This window comes from Corvus brachyrhynchos, unplaced genomic scaffold, assembly GCF_000691975.1.
Source record: "Corvus brachyrhynchos isolate BGI_N302 unplaced genomic scaffold, ASM69197v1 scaffold142, whole genome shotgun sequence".
Classification (NCBI taxonomy): domain Eukaryota; kingdom Metazoa; phylum Chordata; class Aves; order Passeriformes; family Corvidae; genus Corvus; species Corvus brachyrhynchos.
In genome coordinates, this window is record NW_008237226.1 from 9,153,241 (window position 1) to 9,171,917 (window position 18,677).

At 36.9% G+C, this 18,677-nt stretch overlaps 1 protein-coding gene across 9 annotated transcripts in view; it reads right to left on the bottom strand.

The window, feature by feature from the left end:
* Positions 1–18,677, bottom strand: part of DGKB (diacylglycerol kinase beta) — a 381,330-nt gene that overhangs the window by 290,021 nt on the left and 72,632 nt on the right. For all 9 annotated transcript variants that reach the window (XM_008629944.2, XM_017729357.1, XM_017729355.1 and 6 more), the window contains one exon: positions 13,825–14,085. In XM_008629944.2, the coding sequence (XP_008628166.1) occupies positions 13,825–13,894 (70 nt within the window). In that variant the 5' untranslated portion in view covers positions 13,895–14,085. The remainder of the gene's footprint in view (positions 1–13,824; positions 14,086–18,677) is intronic.

Consider the following 18,677-nt stretch of genomic DNA (forward strand, 5'->3'; position numbering starts at 1 on the left):
TTTGTTTTGTTTGGGGGTTGAGAGGGTGTTGTTAGCCAAACATGCTATGCAGGCTGTGTGGACAGATAACAAAATAGGGATGAAAAAAATGGGGAACAAAAAAAAGAAAATCAAGTTCTTCTGAAATGTGTTACTGGTAGAAAAACCCTGAGATTCAATGTAAACTTACTCAGGTTATTTCTAAAAATATGAGACTGGATAACTTTAAGCTCCAATATCTACACAGAGCTGCAAAGTATTTATCTTAAGAGTAGCATCCGCCTTGAAGAGTTTGTAGTTTGAAGAGCAGTTTAGTAGTCCTCATACATCATCAGTCATTACATCTCTAGATTGCTATTAGAAGGGATAGCTAGTCTGGCACATGCTTATTGAAACCTATTACAGAAAAACTTCAGTGCATGCTGTGATTTAAGCACATACACTGGGAAATACTTCAGAATGTGCCTTTGTACCACTTGGGACAACTTAATTGACATTCTTTCTGTGAATCCCTTAAACTCCCAGAACTTAAAGATCATTTAAATTTAAATCATAATGTCATATATCTTTAACGGTGTGGTCTTCTCTGAAGGTGTTACATTTTAGACCATAGATAAAACAGTGAGCCTGGACTTGACAAGCAATGTGACAATGTTCATTGTGTCTGACATAAAATATAAAATGGTTCTATACTTAAGGGAATATGAAATGGGTCATTGCACCTCTAAGTATTAGAGAGTTCCTAACTAACTAACTTCTCATCTACTAAAACAAATCTGAATGAACACCCATATCTAATTTATTCCAGAATAAGAGCACCTCCAAAGGGCCTGCAAGTGGCTTTTTTTCAAATTCCAGTTTGAGTACTTCCTTGGATTCACACTCACCCAAAATTAGCTAAATAAGTAGTCAAGCTTTCAATTCAAAAATAATAGTGCTTGTGTACATCTTCACAGATTCTAACAATAAAGAATTTATAGCCAAAAACTACTAGAGGGCCCTCTACAGAAGACAAAATAGTTAACATAAAGTAATTTAAATAATTTTTACAAGATAAACTTTGGCTAGCCACCAAGGTTCCATATGAATTATTTTCCTTCTGCTTCAGGTCATTTCTCTCAACTTCACAATTATGTTTTTTCATTATTACTATTTTTTTTCATAACCAAACACCAAATGTCAAATCAAAATTTCCAAACATTCAGTTTTAGGTACTGAGTTCTATTTTGGCTCCTGTCTGCTGTTCTGTTTCACTAAAAGCTAACTTTGATTTTGTCCTAATAAGCTATTTCTAACATTTCTTCTTCTCTGTTTTCTTTACATCATTCATGGCACCATCCATGGGTTGTAAAATAGCACAGATACATGAATTTTGGTCTACCATAACTTGATAAACTCCAACTTTATTTGAAGCCATTTGTTTTGCTTTGTTTTCCCACGTCTTCTTTTTTCCATTTTTTAATAATTTTTCCCTTTCAGGACTTTTATATTTTTATCCCAGGAACTCTTGTCACTCACTCATTTTCTTCACATCTTTTCAATGTGCTTTCACCATCTCCAGTATAATTTCAGCAATTTCTCCAACTCTTAAAGCCTATCCAGTACTGAAGTGCCACTATTCAACAAAGAATTCAGACATATACTTAGTACACAAACCAACTTCCCATCCTCCTCTCATAAACATCTATAAACTTTTCACTTTTCCTTCCACTCATTTCAACTACTACTATCTCTAGGCTCTTAATATAAAGCCTATGCTTTCTTTCAAAGCTGTTACAAGGATTGCCAAAGTGTTTATTTTGATACAGGTAAGGATACTAGAGTCTGCCCTATCTCTGTAGTGAATTTCAAACATAAAGAAGACACTAAAAGTAGAAACAGCACTCTACTTAAAAAACCCCAAAAAACTACCAAAAACCAACCAAAAAAAGCAAACATAAACAACAAACAAAACCAGAACCAACAACAAAGAAACAACAGTTAACAAAGCATTTTAAAGCTCTTCAGTCTGCCTTCATGAATGAAAAAATCTATTACTAGGCCACTTAATTCTAGGAAATACATTCTTCAAAACAAACTCTTTATCACTATCATTACTGCTACAATTAATTCAAGTGTCTCAATATCAGAATCACAGAACTGTTAGGGTTCGAAGGGATCTCTCTAGATCATCTAGTGCAACCCCTGTTCCAAGGCAGGGTCACCTGCAATAACAAAAATTATTTGTAATTTTTATGTTTAAAATAAAATCAAGAATTTCTATTTTCAGAATTAATATAAAACCATATTACATTGGAATTTAATCACAAATTCTTTTGTCCATGTTCCGTACTGGTTTTAGTAAAATTATGACCCACACAAAATCTGGACAGTTCTAAAGACAAATTTAGCAATCTGTAATGTCCTCAAAAAGCCATTCAATTTTGCAGTGCAGCCAACAAAACTATGCAGTGACACTGCATAGCATCCACTAAAAATCTTCCAGAGCCACACAAAAAGCAATGTATTTTTAGTGCCTAAAAACATAATGAAAACATATGTGATTATGAGCACATTGTAAATTTTTGCTTCTTTTAACTGGCAGAAAACAAAAGAGAGGAAGGCAGTCCAGGGCCCTTCACCCCAATTAATGGCAGATGGAGGGAAGCTGCCTGACACTATCAGACAGCCCTAAGTCCACTCTTTTTCTAACAGAAACCCCTGATTCTCAACTTGAGCCATCAAGACTAACCTATTTTCTGTTCTCAAGAGGAACAAGGAAGGCAGCTTTGGCCCTCCTTTCTTCAGAAACCCAGGAGAAGCAGAACAGCCTAAGTGGTAAAGCTAATAGAGTATATTTTTTCAGCGGACAAGTTGGACAAGCAGCTTTCCCCTTCTCTATTCAAGCATATGAAGCTTTGATGGGCTGAAGGGACCTACCATGGGCTACTGGCTTATTGAGTATGAATCCCATAAAGGCAAAGCAGGATCATCCCTTCTCTCAGAGCCATGGGTTTTTTTTTTCAGTTTGTCTGATGAGTCATGGATTGTCACCATTTGAATTACACTTTCCAGCTCTTCTATAGAAACACAGGGACTAAAAATACATGCTTTTAATAAGAGCTGAGATTCTGCTAGTCACATGGCTCTCCAATTAGCCCATTCTCCCATCATTTTGCTTCTTAAAGGCTTGGTGAACTGTAGTTCTCTGTTTGTGACATCAGGCTCATTTCCACAGCAACCAATTGAATTATCCCCCAAATCCTTATAATAAGAATAAGCAACAGGAACAGATGAACTCTTAAGAAACAAAAGCTTCTTACTGTTTACATGCAAATGTCCATAGAAACAACCAAACAATAAAGGAAAAGAAATATGGAAGATACATAGAAACACAGGAAATATAACAAAGGTTCAATCAATGCTTACATATTTACAGTGTATAAATACACATTCAGTAATTTGATGACCATATGTCAGATTTGTAATAGACACAATGTATGTTCAGCATCAGTAACAGCTGATGCTGCAACACCAGGTGTTAATGACTGGCACCATGTATATATGCAGCTTCAATTCTAGAAAGAAATCACTACTTTTGATCAAGGAAGCAAAGATCAAGGTGAGATGACACCATTTGCCTTTCAGAATTCAAAGACCAACTACTAGCTACCACAAATCGTGAAGACTTCAGCCACAGAAACCTGAGAACACCTCTTACAAGAAAAGACTGAAGGAGCTGGTCCTGTTCAGCCTCACTTACCCATTCTGTGATTCTGTGAACAAGTGTTTCTATTTTGGACTTTGTAAGAACTCTTTACCTTTGCTTCTTGCAACGATATCCTTGAAAATGGAAATGCAAAGTCATTAACTTTTACCCTAAAGAATTTCTCATCATTCCCTTCTAACAACTATATTATTTAAGAACCATTATCTGCATGTCTAAGAGTTAACACAAGCCCTGATACTACTGGCAATGCTACAGTTCTGACTAACCTTATTTTCCCCAAGTACTGAAACAGCCACTCTGCCCTCAACAGGAACACCGGAAACTTAGTAGCATAATCTAGAATATAATATGATTATCCTGAAAATAAGGGCCTAACATTGTCCAGTCTCAGCACAACAAATTCAACATCTGTACTGAACTACTGTGTACTGAACTACTGAGTTTCATTGCTCAGCAAGACTGAGCAAACCTTACAGTCTTCTCCAGGTGTTGTGGTTGCTATCTCTTCCCCACTCTCCCAGATGAAGCCAATGTGCAAGAAGGTTGCAGGTAAATTATCTTCTTGTAGTGAGACCACCAAATGATTCTAATGATGAGACAGTGTCCTATTCATCACACAGAAAGCATTTCCAGTGCCTCTTTATGCGCAAATGATGGGTTTGTAATAATAACAGCCTTCTCTAACAGAATTTTCTCTCTGGATTCTGGGATCAATGCAACTTGGTACTATCGAGCAGGCTGAATCAATTTTCTTCCTTCTCCAATTCCTTTAACATTTCTTCCATATAAGACCTAAATAGGTACAAAACTTTGACACCTCCACTAGCTTTCCTAAAATGGATAAATAAAGTGTGTTAGCTCTAGCACAACTGAGACCATTTGCTTCCTAATACTTTCGTTACCCCTAAATGAAAGATACAATTTTTGGAGGCATCATAATTTTGACCCTACCAATCAATAATTCAGGAAGCAGAGGCAGCTCTTTAAAAAAGAAATTGATGCTAAAAACATCTGGTGCTTCATTGAGCTGATCCAACTCTGGACCAATTTGTCAACATCTCCAAAAATTTTGAATTACAGGTTTTCTCTAACAACCTACTGCCTTCTCTGCTTTTACAAATTGACTAAGTCTCTTCATGTTATGATATATGATCTCTTGTTAGCAGTCTCCAGTCAACAGCACAGAGCAGCAACAGTAGTTTTGCATTTTGCTGACTATAATCCCTTTATATCGGTATTCTTGAACAAATCAGATATTCTGAGAGCATCTTCTGTTCTGCTGGGGAAGGGGGTCTTTTCCAGACTTTACAATTCTATGATTCTGGGGCATTTATAAACAGGAGATTTGTCCCAATTTTGCCAGCTGATAGTAACAATTATAAATTCACTATTTTCTGCTCTTAAAACATGTCTCCCTGCTGCTGACATATGAAGATTCTTGCAGTCATAAGACAGGAGAGGATCCCTGTAATTAGCTAAGACATGAACATAATACTGTAATAAGATACTCCAAGTCACTCAATGTGACTACTTTGTGCCATTACTATGTACAATTCAAACAAAGTTCTATGAAAGCCAATAGTTCCTAAAAGAATGCTTCAAATTAGAACATATAGCAGCCTGAGAGGGACAAAAACGTACTTCAGTGCATTTGTCTTTTCATAAAATAAAGAAACTCCTGAATAATTTCATAGTCCCTTTAACCAAAGCAAAGAGTTCAGAACTCTTCTACATCATTCCTTTCCCTAAACAGTTTATACCTTAAACAAGCCCTTCTTCAGTATGGGTGTGGAAGAAGGAAAAAGGTTCTGCATACATGAGTATCCCACCTGACAGACATAAAAAGGTTCCTCCTTACTCACAACTGTGGACAGAGTCAATATGATACTGCTTAGCATTGACAGGCTACCTGGAGAATTGACCAGCTTCTGTTTGGTTAAAAACACAATTGCTAGATGCCAGCAGGCATTTATCATGGCAGAAACACTAAGCATTTTATCTCATTAGAAAGCCTACCTCAGAGATCCAGATCATACTGTATTATTGCATGTTTATCAGGTTTTTTTCTTCAGAAATGCTCAACTCATCATTCCTATCTTACCTTCTCTTTAGGACCTAGCACAGAAACCCTCACTAGAGAAAGGAAAGGAATCCACTAATATTTCTGTGGATTATATTGGTGCCTAGCTTTCAATCTCCCACAACTTTATCTATGGTATGATCTTCAGAGGTCAAGTCTCAACTGTGACTGGTTAAATGAAAAATAAATTCACAACTTTGTATCTCTTCTATTTTGGATTTCAGTCTAACACAAGTCAAAGTCAGATCTAATAATCCTTATTAGTGAAGACTGGATGTAACAACGTTCCTTTGGACAGAGTTCAGGGTCTTTTTAAGAGTAAATTTGACTAAAGCCTAAATAAATAATATGCAACATTCCTATCCCATTTTCTCTAAACTGATGCAACACAGGAATGTGCACAAAGGATTTAAATTCACAGATCTGAATAAAAAAATTACAGTGTTATATCAATTAGGATATTTCATAGTTCGCTTCTCAGGAGAACTAAAGCAAGTGCTCCACCAAACCATTGAGTAGTTTTCTCCACACCGTTTTCTCCTACTTAGATTTTTAATTTCCAATCACAGATTTAGGATAAGGATTCAGACTCTACAAATTATCAACTGGTCCCTTTTTCTGCCCACTCTACCCCCAACAGGCCTTGCATCTAAAGACTGGATCTCTCACTAGACCCATTATCCTTCTCCATGAAGTTCTCCCAAGTGCATGGAATATTGTACTCGCAGCACTGGCAGACTCCACCTTTCAGCCAGTCTAATAGATTCTGTCAAAACTTTTTGGGAACCTAGTTGCCTCCATCTTTACTAATAGCAGCAGAAACACCATAATCCTAAAATCCAATACTTGGGGTAAAACTATTTTCAGTAATCACCAGTGATATTCTCTCTCCATTTTCCACACAGTCAAAAATAGCTTTTTTGTCAAATTGTACTTGATGAGGTTCAGACCCTCATTAGAATTAGCACAATTCCATGTGGCATTAGAAGTCTGAGACCCTCTGAGGGATTGTGTAATGGCCCATAGCTGCTGGTGACCAGCTGCCACATTTACGAAATTCACTCCAGGTCATCATTTATACCCATTGTAAAAGATAATATTTCCCTCTGTTAGGACCACAGAGCCAAACCCACTCAAGAGTCTCTGCCAACTTAATTTTGAACCAAAACTTTTGCTGACCTTCCCGTTTTTCTTCAGTGATCTTTTTCACAAATTCCTCCTTCCTGTTCCCCTATAAAATTGTTTCACTGTCTAGTTCTTGCAGTAGCTATTGATGCTACATCAAAAGATGCTGCAGCTGCTGATGCTGTTTCTGTTCTCACAGTCATTTCAGTAGCACTCCAGCATCTATTTCTATCTTCAGGCTGTAACAGTCTGCCCAAGTTTTCCTCCACCAGCCTGGGAAAAAATCACTGCCAAAAGTTTTGCAAAAAGTTTTTTTCAGGTTTTTTCCTTAGGGCACGTTTTGTTGACAAACTCAAAAGGACAACACAAAACCAAGCTATTTCCCCAGAGTGCACATGCTGCCAGAGCTCAGAGGCCTTTTCTCCCCCTACTGAGGGAAGAGCTTCCTTTTTTTTTTTTTTTTCCTTCTTTTTTAATGCTTAGCTGAATCATGAAATAGTCCTGTTTTAACTGTTTCAAATCCCTTCAATATTTCCCCACTTGCTTTTGGAGCAGAATCCTCTAAGCTCCTTTTAACATATAATTTGGACTACAACAGCCATAAAACTTCATTTAATAAAAAGGAGATACAAAATTCATTTAATAAAAAGGATTAAAAAAAAAACCCTGTCCAAACTAATCCAATTTACCATACAGATAATAATCACAATGGAGCTATTTATATTGTTTGCCTCTAATGCCCTTGCAATTCAGGCTCCTGTTCAGAGTAGTACAGAATGACACATATCAGTGAATCACAAAATCATTTAGGTTGAAAAAGACCTCAAGATCATCAAGTCCCACCTCTGACTGATCACCTTGTCAATCAGACAATGGCACCACTCCTTCCTTGAACACTTGCAGGTGTGGTGAATCCACTACTGCCCTGGGCAGTCTGTTCCAATGCTTAACAACCCTTTCCATGAGGAAAATCTGATGTCCAACCTGAACCTCCCCTGGTGCAACTTGAGATTGTGTCCTTTTGTCTTGTTGCTGGTTGCATAGGATAAAAGGACAATCCCCACCTGACTACAGCCTCCTTTCCGGCAGTTGTAGACAGTGATAAGGTCACACCTGAGCCTCCTTTCCTCCAGGCTAAACAACCCCAGCTCCCTCAGCTGCTTCTCATACAACTTACAATACGTATCTGGTACCATATCGTTTAGAAGAAACTGTTTCTGCCTGAAACATCCTGTATGTACCTTACCCTATGCAATGACACTTTTCTACAGATAAATCCCTACATCTTTTCACCCTTCTTTCCCACAGCCAGCATTGATCACGAAATCTAGAGAAAAAAAATTCTCTCAAGTGCATTTATTTCCCTATAATCTTCAGGATTTGATGTGGGCTACATTACTGTTGTTGTCATTATTATCACTATTATATAATAATCACACCAGTTATCCCAGGTTTTTTCTTTTCACCTGTTCTTCTGAGGCAATTTAAAACCAGGCAAAGATCTAATGCAAAATATGTTCTACTGTTCTATCTTCAGAGCAAGAGGAGAGAGGAGATTTTTAATCTAACTGGGAAGAAGGACATAGAGGAACTGCCTTTGGAAATAATTATACTTCCAAAACCACACATATGCATATCAACTGCAAAGTGCCAAGTATTAGGCAATACACTCTTTGGACTCAAGAAATTTTGTAAGTAATATTTAAACTGTTCCAAAAAATTCATTGAAGCCCCAAATTACTTAATATGGCAGGCAGGCAAAGAAGGGTCCTAAGTTGACAGCATAAAATTGCCTTGACTTGAGCTCAAAAATAATTCACTAAAACAAAATTACAGATGTTCCTTGGATTAATTTACAGGACGATATTCACTTACTAAGAAGTTCTGAGTGCTGCTTAGATGGAAATATTTTGTGATTAGGAACAAATGGTGGAGAACTCATTCTCCTTTGCTATTCAGTTATACTTATGGAAATTGAGAAAAGCTATTATATATTCAAGAAAGAAATTTTACATTCAGGGTTTGGGTTCACCAAACAGTACAGCTGGATAAAGCACTGATTCATACTATAACTATGTGAAGAAGAAAACAGGCAGACAAGAGATGGTAGGAATTTTTCAAAGTGATTACAAGGACACTACCTGCACACAGAGCTAGGAGCAGACCTTGTTTAACAATACGTGCCAGAGTAGACAGGCTATCATCAAGCTCACAGAAGATTAATAAAAAGAAAAACTACACTGAACTAGAGCAAAGTGTCTTTCAGTCAGAAAGGGAAAAGCACACGCACGTCCTTCTCAGAGTATTAGAATCCACATGAGTGGTTTAAAGGGGTTTATACAGTGAAAGATCCACACACCTACTTCAGTGACTAAAACGGGAATTTATGCTGAATTCAGACCAGTAAGTCCAAGACAGTTGAATCTATAATGTCCACTCTTATATGAGCTATATATGCACATATGATTCTGATGCCTTAGGTTTTAACTTTTATATTTTTCAAATCCTGTACTGCCTAGTGTGTAACTCTGAAGTTTCTTGTAGCCTGTTAACTTCTGCGCTCTCATGCTAGGTAGAGATAACAAAGCCTCTCCAGGCCTGCTCTCCAAGGACACTCAGGCTGTCCTAGGCCCAAAAGGTATAAACCAAAAGCCTCTAAAGGGGGGACAAGCTTGGGGAAATTACATCATTAACTAAAGCTTTAATTGGAGAATTAACCCTGATATGCAAATGAACCAAACTTATAAAAGTGTGAAGAACTCGTGACCTGTCATCCATCTTGGGGTCCATTTTGAGAGTAGACTCTGGCTCCCCAGGGTGTACCTTTGAAGGCCTTTCAAATAAATACCTACCTTTATTCCCTTATTCTTTTCTAGTCTCTGTTTTTAGGTGGCATCTCAAGGCATCAACTCAACTCTGGAAGTACTTATTATCTGTGCAGTCTGTATCTCAATCTGGTTTGAGATTTTCTTTGCATGACTAAAGTCAATTGATGCCAAGAGAAGCAGCTCATCTAGGTGCCACCTGAGTTCCATTTCAGTGTAAAGATAAGAGGCACTGAATTTGTCTCTTTGAAGCTGTGTGGACCCATTCCTCTGTTCCTCTTGGAAACTGTAACACTTGCAGGTGTGACTGATTTCAGCAAAGTCCAGCAGCGAATCTTCATAAAACAGGTAGAGGTGAGATAGTACTGCTTTCCAGATAGGGGAAAGATCAAGGATATGGTTTCAAACTGAGCTTCAACCTCAAAAGGCTCAAACCCAAATCCCTCACTCTGTGCCCTGTCTGCTATGCAGCAGAATAGTCTGGGTTAGCACCCCTTCCTATGCTGGATCTCAACTAAGGCTTTCAGCCTTGGGCAGTGGTGTGTGCTCGTGCCCAGAGCAGAGGCTGTCACGTAAGTAAAACACTACCTCACTCTGTGGCCAGGTTAGGCTGAGGAGATTCAGTGTCAGCAGGGAACTGTGCAAGGAGTTTTTTCTTATCACAAAGTCAATATGCAAAACACCAGCAAATGCATTTTAAAGAGAATATGTTCTGCATGAATAGACACATGAAGTGCCTAAAATGGAAGAGCAAACTTTCTTAACCGAATTTACTTAGGCTCCAAAGAAAAGCAGAAATCGAAATCCACCCTGTACTTAAGAACTTCCTACTGGTTATAGCACAAGGCAGCTCAGCACACCCCCTCTTCCCATGCACCAGTTTTGTATCCCTGAAGAACTGCAGCCCAGGGTAAAGGCCCACACTGGAGAAGTTTGTGAAGGACTGTCTCCCATGGAATGTACCCCACCCCAGAACATGGGAAGAGAGTCAGGAGTAATAGAACTGTTTGGTGAGCAACTGGCATCCTGCCAAAATCAACCCATCGCAGCTGTATAAAAGTAATTTTGATTTCCAGTGATGTCATTAGGCAGAAGTGACTATCAGCCACGAAGAGTATGATCCAAGGCAGGTAAGTTTTTGGTAGATTATACCCTTTATTCTAGTACTCTAGTACTACAGGTTGATGCGAACTAAAATAGGATTTATAAATACAGTCAAAATAATGTTGCTATTTAGGCAAGATGAAGTAAAATCTCTACACCAAACTGAAAGGCAAAGCAAATGACAAGCCTGCATATCAGAAGGTGAATGCAAAACAAATCACCTCTGTATGAACTCCCTACTTATTCCAAAGAGCCCCAGTGAAACCCACTCCTTAGCATGAGGCACAGCTGGGCGCTCATCACCACCACTTGTTAGCAGACAACTGCCAAAAAGTCAAACTTCCCCACAGTGTCACCTTCTGACACCCGGATCAGCCATCCATCCTGCAGGAGAACCCTGGTACTTGAAGTTCCATGCTGGAGAAAAATGAGCAGTGCATTTTTTTTTTTAATTGTTTGAGAACTTTTGTTGTTTGGGGTTGTTTTTTTGTTTGTTTGGGGTTTTTTTATTATCATTATTTTTTTATTTTTTTAAGTGAATCAAACTCTACAAAGTCACAAAATGAAATTTGGGGATTTTCAGTTCATTGTCTTTCCAAGTTCAACAAATAGCAAAGCAATTATATACCCAAGCTTCACAAAATTCCATACAAGCTAATTATTATTTAGTAATGAGTAAAGATATCTACTACCACAACCTTTTGTATCTTGCCATGTTACATAAAAAATACATCCAATTCAAATATATTGATTCCATTTTTTTTTAAATTGCATTTAAAGTCTTAGATCACTCACTAAAGATACTGTTATTCAGTCATTTAATTAAATTAAATTGGACAGCCCAGAAATTCAAGGTCCATGCCTGGGGTTTATTCCCTTGGCATTATACATGAAAATTTATATACTATTAACAATTTTTTTTTCTAATTGCCTCAGAAATTGAACTATTTATACAAAAATGTGCCACATTTCACATTTCCAAAAAGCTTTCATTACAGAGGAGCAGAGGAAGCTTGAAAGACAACATATCTTTCTTTAATGTACACACACAAACCTGAACACAAACATATTTGAACAATTTCCCTGACATCAACAGTTCTACTGAAACAATGGCTCTGACCTATTGTGTGTGCAGGAAATGCTGGAGGAGCAAAGGGAAGCCAAAATTAAAAGAGTATCTTAAGTGCCTTTTTTCCCCACAAGGAAGGCAAATATTTTGGCAAAGGCTGCACTGAGGCTTAAATTATAAGAATGCATGTGAAAAAAAATACACCTAACTTTCTATCTCTGTTAGACATCTTCAGATTCTGGTATTGAAAAAAAAAAAAAGAAAAATAATTTGAAAATATCTTCCCAGGAAGTGGTAAATCATTTCAAAAGTGATTTTTTTTTTTTTAAACTGCTATATTATGTTTACTATTTATTTGGTGATGTAATTTAAAACAAACAAGATTATTCATATTAAAACATGTGAAATACAAAGTTTTCTTCACAATGGTCTCTGAAAGCAATGAATTATCAATATAAAACCTGGATGTTTTAAGCTCCGTATAATTGCACCTTGTTGCCCTTCATTTAATGTTTCTCTGTATCACACACAAAAAAAAAGATCTACTAAAAAGCATAGATACTTTCTTTTCCCATACTTGTAGCAGATTTTTAAGGCCTTCTTTAACATCGGAAGTCCTAACTCATTAAATACTGGACAATACAATGTTTTATATTTCTCTATGAAATGAGAAAAAAAAAATAGCTCTTTGCTCAGTGACATCACTAAGGATGTAAAGCACTATATGAAGCAAATTTCCTTCAGCTCTACAGCTTATCCTTTCAGATGAGACGGTGACATGGGGAGGAAACACTTTAAGGAATAGAATACTTTAAACTGTACAGCAATTTCTGCAGAGAACTGTGAGACTCAGATATACTTGTTCCAGAAAGCACAATTTAAATAATTCTACCTGATTTTTTTGTTGTTGTTGTTCATTAACATTGTGCTATATAGATTACAATTCATGGCTTAACTTGGTAACCAAGAAAATATTAAGAACCTAAATCACATTCCAGTGGAAAGTGCTAGTCCATAATAATTACATTAATCATTCTAATAATCATCTTATGATTGCTGTTACATGACTACACCAAAATACAATTAACTATATACTGTGATGCCATAGGCACAAAAAGACCCAAAGCAATCACCAGTCTTCATTTTACTTCATAACCAAATGTTTCCTCTTATAATAAATCAATAACATTCATAAATCATATGAGTTTTTCTCCATTTTTAGAAACTGAAATTTAGATTACTTATCACACAGGAGAACTTCCTAAATGTTACTGAGCTTTTTCAGTTCAGTTCTTATCAGGCTTCACGAACTGTCTCCAAAATCTGTGTTCAGTATCTGCCCTTTAAGTACATAATTCTGAGCCATTTAAGTGTCTCAAGCAACTGAAAGGAATTTTCCCTAAGCAGTAACTAAAGAACTTCAGCTTAGAGATAATTTTGTTTCTTGGTCTTTCACAGGACAGCTTTTCCTTCACATTGCTTGAAGTATTAGAAACTTTTCAATATTGGACGCCTAGATGTGTTTCTTCAGGAATCTCCATGCTTCCTCCATGACTGAGGCAAACCTTCTTTTTATCTACAAGTGCCAGTGTAGTGGCCTACAAATTGCTATGGCAAATTGAGGCAAATTAAGATAAATTAAGGCAAAGCCTTAAAAATTTGTTCTCCAAATACTCAGTTACCTAACCAACCCATAGTCAGTCTACGTGGTATCATACCGCAAAAAAATTGTTCAGAAAAAGTGCTACAGACCCCAACTGATTTTGTTCTTTCCCTCCAAAGAACATATATTTTGGATTAAAAAAATAAACATAAATTATAATTGAACCTCTTACCTGACAGTGAATAGTATCAATAATACAACAATTTTATATTCTGCATTCAAAATACTCTTTATTTAGCCATAAAATGAAATATATTAAATATTACTTACATTCTGCATATTTCTGAAGCTGAGAGAACTCTCCAGGGCTGAGGTTAACCCACTTCTCCTGGCTCGTCATACTGGCAGTAAGGGTCCTCCTTGTATATCAGAAGAATATTCCTTTTGACCCCAGTGTTATAAACTCCATAAAGGTTTTTAACTTCAGTTCACAGTGTCTGGAGAGTGCCAAGATGGCATCAGTCTATGTGGATGAAGTTTTTGATGCTATGAACTGTTCCAAATGTGTTGGTTCAGTGGCAAGTTACAGCACTGTTAAAAGATCAAATACCAGAATAAATACCAAATATACCAGAATAAAATACAAAATATTAAATACCAGAATAAATACCAGTTTTCCTATGGGAATACTTGTAACTAATAAATATTTTCTCATATACAGTTCCATTCAGTATTTGTCTAGAAACAGTTTTATATGTATGTCCAAATTATTTTTCCTTTAATTCCAAATGCTTATGTGCAGCATTCACCAAAAAATTATCAGCTGTTTATGATCAAATGTATCTGGACACACTGTATGGAGATGTTCCTGTTTTAGTAACACTCACTGAAATAGTAGATCATATCTTATCAGTAAAGTTAGTTCCTTACGATTTTAAAAGCAAATTGCTGTAACTGGATTTGTACCCAATTATGTTGTTATACAGCACTGTGTAGCCTTGTCAGAAATGCTCTGAAGCTTCTAACTCCTCATGCCAAAAATCAAATTGATTCTGCAGTTTGCTGAGAAGTTCACATAAGAGTTATGCAAGAATTAACTATTCTAACAAAATAGTAAGGGGTTGATTTCTAGGACATCACAACATTGCTGGTCACTAGTGAAAATCAAATATAACTGTTGGTATCATCACAAGTCAGTTCGGGGGGGAGGGGGGGGAAATCAAACTGTGGGTGCCTTCTCATCCCAATTTTATGCAGTTTCTACCTCTGTAGGACAGACCCTCTGAAAGCAATGCATTACCAACACCATTCCTGGAACAACAGGTATGCTACTTTTCCTCTAATTTTAGCCATCTGAGAGCCAGGTACCTCATCTGAGATTGTCATCTCAGGCACTCCCTTTAATCATCACAAAGAGACAGGTGGCCCAGGCAGCAATTAATCCTTCCAGTTACAACATAATCTTAAAACGTGATTAATTGCCTCCTGTGGTATTTATCTTTTATTGATTACAGAGGTTGCCTAGAAGACCAGTTTAGACTAGTAAGCTAATTATAGAAAGTAAGTGGAATCTCTTCATATGTCTAGCAATATATCATTTATAAGGGTTAAATTACAAAAAGAGAAAACAAAAAATTCAGACCAGAAGAGAGTAACACAGTAATGGTATGAGTGCTAAGGAGGAAGACGTTGGTAGCTAAGAAGGAATAGAAAAGGATTCATGAGGGGAAAGAAAGGAAAAACAAAAAAATTACTAGGAACAGAAGCATATTAAAAAAAAACCACATTAACCCAATCAGACAACACCTTTTCTTCTTTTTTTTTTTTCCTGCCTGTCTTACATACACGACTATCATTACTGTACAAAGAAATTGATGCAGACACTAAGGAAGACACCTTAGTCCCAGAGCATGCTTTCATTGCTCTCAGACCCTTCCTGGTGAACCATTTGAATGCAGGGACTATACTGCGAGCAAGTAAGGCTGTCTAAGTACATAAACAGCTGCCTTGCCTTTTAAAAATTTGTACCAGAAGAGATTCCTATGCTCTTCATCTCCTCAAGTTAGAAAAAAACAATGATGAGTTGGAAGATCTAGAAACACTGATTGAATATATAATTGTATAATATAATTGAAAAAATAATGAATACTAAACAGGAACATGGAGATTGGAATGAAAAATGTAACATTAATGTGAATGATACTGGCCAAGTACAAGGCACATCAGCCCTCAAACCTCTGTGAATCAAGATCAGTGCCTGAAAAAGGTCAGCAACTACAAAAGCTAAAAGCGCTATTTAGTAAGAAAAGCTATCATTCTGTTTTGTGAACTTCAATCCTTTTATCCATGGCTAAAAAAGTAACTATGGTCAACTGGGCCATTTTAATCAAATTAGAGATGTTTCATTTCTGGCAGTGGATTAGACTGTATTGAAGACGGTTTTATATCTTCAAGTAGGTACATATTTCTTATAATCTTGGCAACTGATTAGATTTTACTGATTTTTTTAAATTGTATTTGCATAATTGATTTAACATAACCAAAATTTTCTACCACGATTTCATCCAGTTTTACTATTTGCATCATCCTTAACTACATTAGCTTCATTACCTACAAAAGCTAACATTGCTGAATACTGTACAGTTAGAGATTATCTTGATTATTTAATATGAATATTTGTGATAAACAGCTTACCATTAGAATTACTACAGCTAGCAAAGTAATGATGCTGTGCTCTCTAGTCTGATCAACCTATTCATATGCAATACCTTTAGTTGACCACTGTCTACAAAGTTTGTTGTATACACAGAACATCAGCAGGGAAAACAGATCTAAATTACCAACTCTGATATCCTTTCCCCTTTACCAGACACCCAGGCTCTGCAGCCTAGACCCAGCATTGCAGCAAAACATACATGTCCTGAATGAGATTACAGCAATGGAAAAAATGTAGTATGGGCATGGCAGCTCACAGGAAAGAAGATGGAGTTTGTGTGTAAGAACAGCAGCTATCATGGAACATACAACAGAATTCCATTTTTATTCTGGAAAACTCTCAAATGCAAGTTCCGTCCTTTGAAAGGGAAGCTTATGGCCGACACAGAGGATCTAATTTGCCAAGTGTAATCTGGGAACAGGAAAGGGGAGGTATGCAGTCCTCTGAGGGTGGGTCATCGGTCTCTGGACTGCAGCCAGGTCCCGACCACCTCAGTATATGTGATGCAGAAATACACAGACACACAATGTGGAAGATATCACCAAAAGGAACCTTATAAGTATTTCCTTTTTTCAGTTTCCTGTTAGGTTCTGCTGCGGCAGAGTCCTAAATAAGGAAAGATCCCTGCATTACTTAGTTTTTCACACTTAAACCTTTTACAGTGATATTTTCCCATTTTAGGTAGATAGTATTGTGGTTATAAGAAAGCAAGCACAGTACAGATGCTGAAGACAAAAGTCATCAATGCATATTTGTGTTATGTGTTGTGTTATTTGTTAAGGTATACATTGGAAGATCAACTATATACACTATGCAAATATCCTAATTTCTGTAGAAGAAAATATTAGGTCATTTATATCATCTTTTTCAGAAGTGTTTAATATAAATTCACTTCTTTATACTTAAGTAGTGCTCTTTAAGTACTCCAGGAAGGCCATGCATTGAGAAACCTATACATAAGTATATGAAGAGGAAAGTAGTAACAGCAATAATACTGCCACATAGGAAAAAAAGAATCTTGAACTACAACATTAATCAAATGTGCTTGCTGTGAAGCAAAATAAAGATCAGCAGCTCTAAACAGATCACACTGAGTGATTTGACCTGTTCATGCAGAGATAAATTACTTAGAAGAACACAACACAGCATACAGTTAAAATACATACAAGGTCAGGTACGGAACTTTCCAGCAATCCTCTAAGAGATTGAAAAAAATTCTGGGTAACTTAGATCTGTGTGTGCATTTTGTTAACATACACTTAGGCAAGCTTCACTGCCCTCTCAACCAGACACAAAGCAGGCCTAACAAATAAGAGAAACTAGAAACACTACATTAATAAACCATTCATTTAATCACAAAAAGAAATGTAAAAAAATCTTCCTCCTCTAGCCATTGACTATAATGAGTCTTAGAATTCCAGTCTCCTTCTCATAACATGTTTTCCTTTCTGAATTTGAAAGTTTATTAAGTGTTCTGTCAGGATTCCTACGAGGCCACATACCCAAACTAGGAAGCAAAGCTTTGTTAAAAATTATACAAATCAAATTACTTAGCATTCAGCCAACATTGCTAACAAACTTAGATTTCCAGGAATTCCCCATGCCACCAAAATCCTCAGCTGCTCTACAGAAGCCAGGCTGAGAAAAGAAAAAGGAATATTCAATGGAGGAAAAAAACCCAAACATAAAGGCAAATTCCCTAGATACCAACCTCACGACTCCATCTCATTTACGTTATACAGTCCTCCTTGCAAGGAAAGAGGAGTTTTTGGAGAGTATTTGGAGAAAAAAAAATTACATCAGTCCTACAAAACTGATCAACAACACCAGTTTCAGCTTTGAACTTCGGCCCATGGAGACATGTCCAGTTTCTCAACCAACCCAACACAACTCCCTGAAAGACGGGAGTTTCTTTTGAGGTCCAACCTCACTGCTGCATCCGAAAGCATGACATTCATCTTAATGCATGCCTTAAGGGACTTATTTCTAATTACCATAACAGGGAAACTTAGAACAGCCCAGAAACTGGCTTTTGGATTTGCTCAGCCATCGTTTGCTTTCTACCAGCCCTTCCCCAAAGTACATCTCACATGCAATTTCCTCAATTCACAGTTACTCCATAAAGGAGGCACCGGGTAGAGCTATAGCAAGTTTCCTTCCACAGAAACTACAGATTTCCACAACAGGACTGATTAATGATTTTTGCCTGAACAATAGGAACAAATAACACAGAATATTTTATACCTTAATTGCTATGGAGGCTGCAGCAATTATGCCTTTCAGGAGCTTTTCTGTACAGAATGTACTTGGTATTTTCTTCAGCAGGGCCCTACACTTTCGCCATGGTTAGCTAGATCCTGTGATTTTCAGTGTGGGTGACATCATGGATTTTCCAAAGGAGAATTTTTACATATCAGATAACAAATGCTTACATGCATGCCTGAAACTTTTCTCTGTTCTCCAAAAA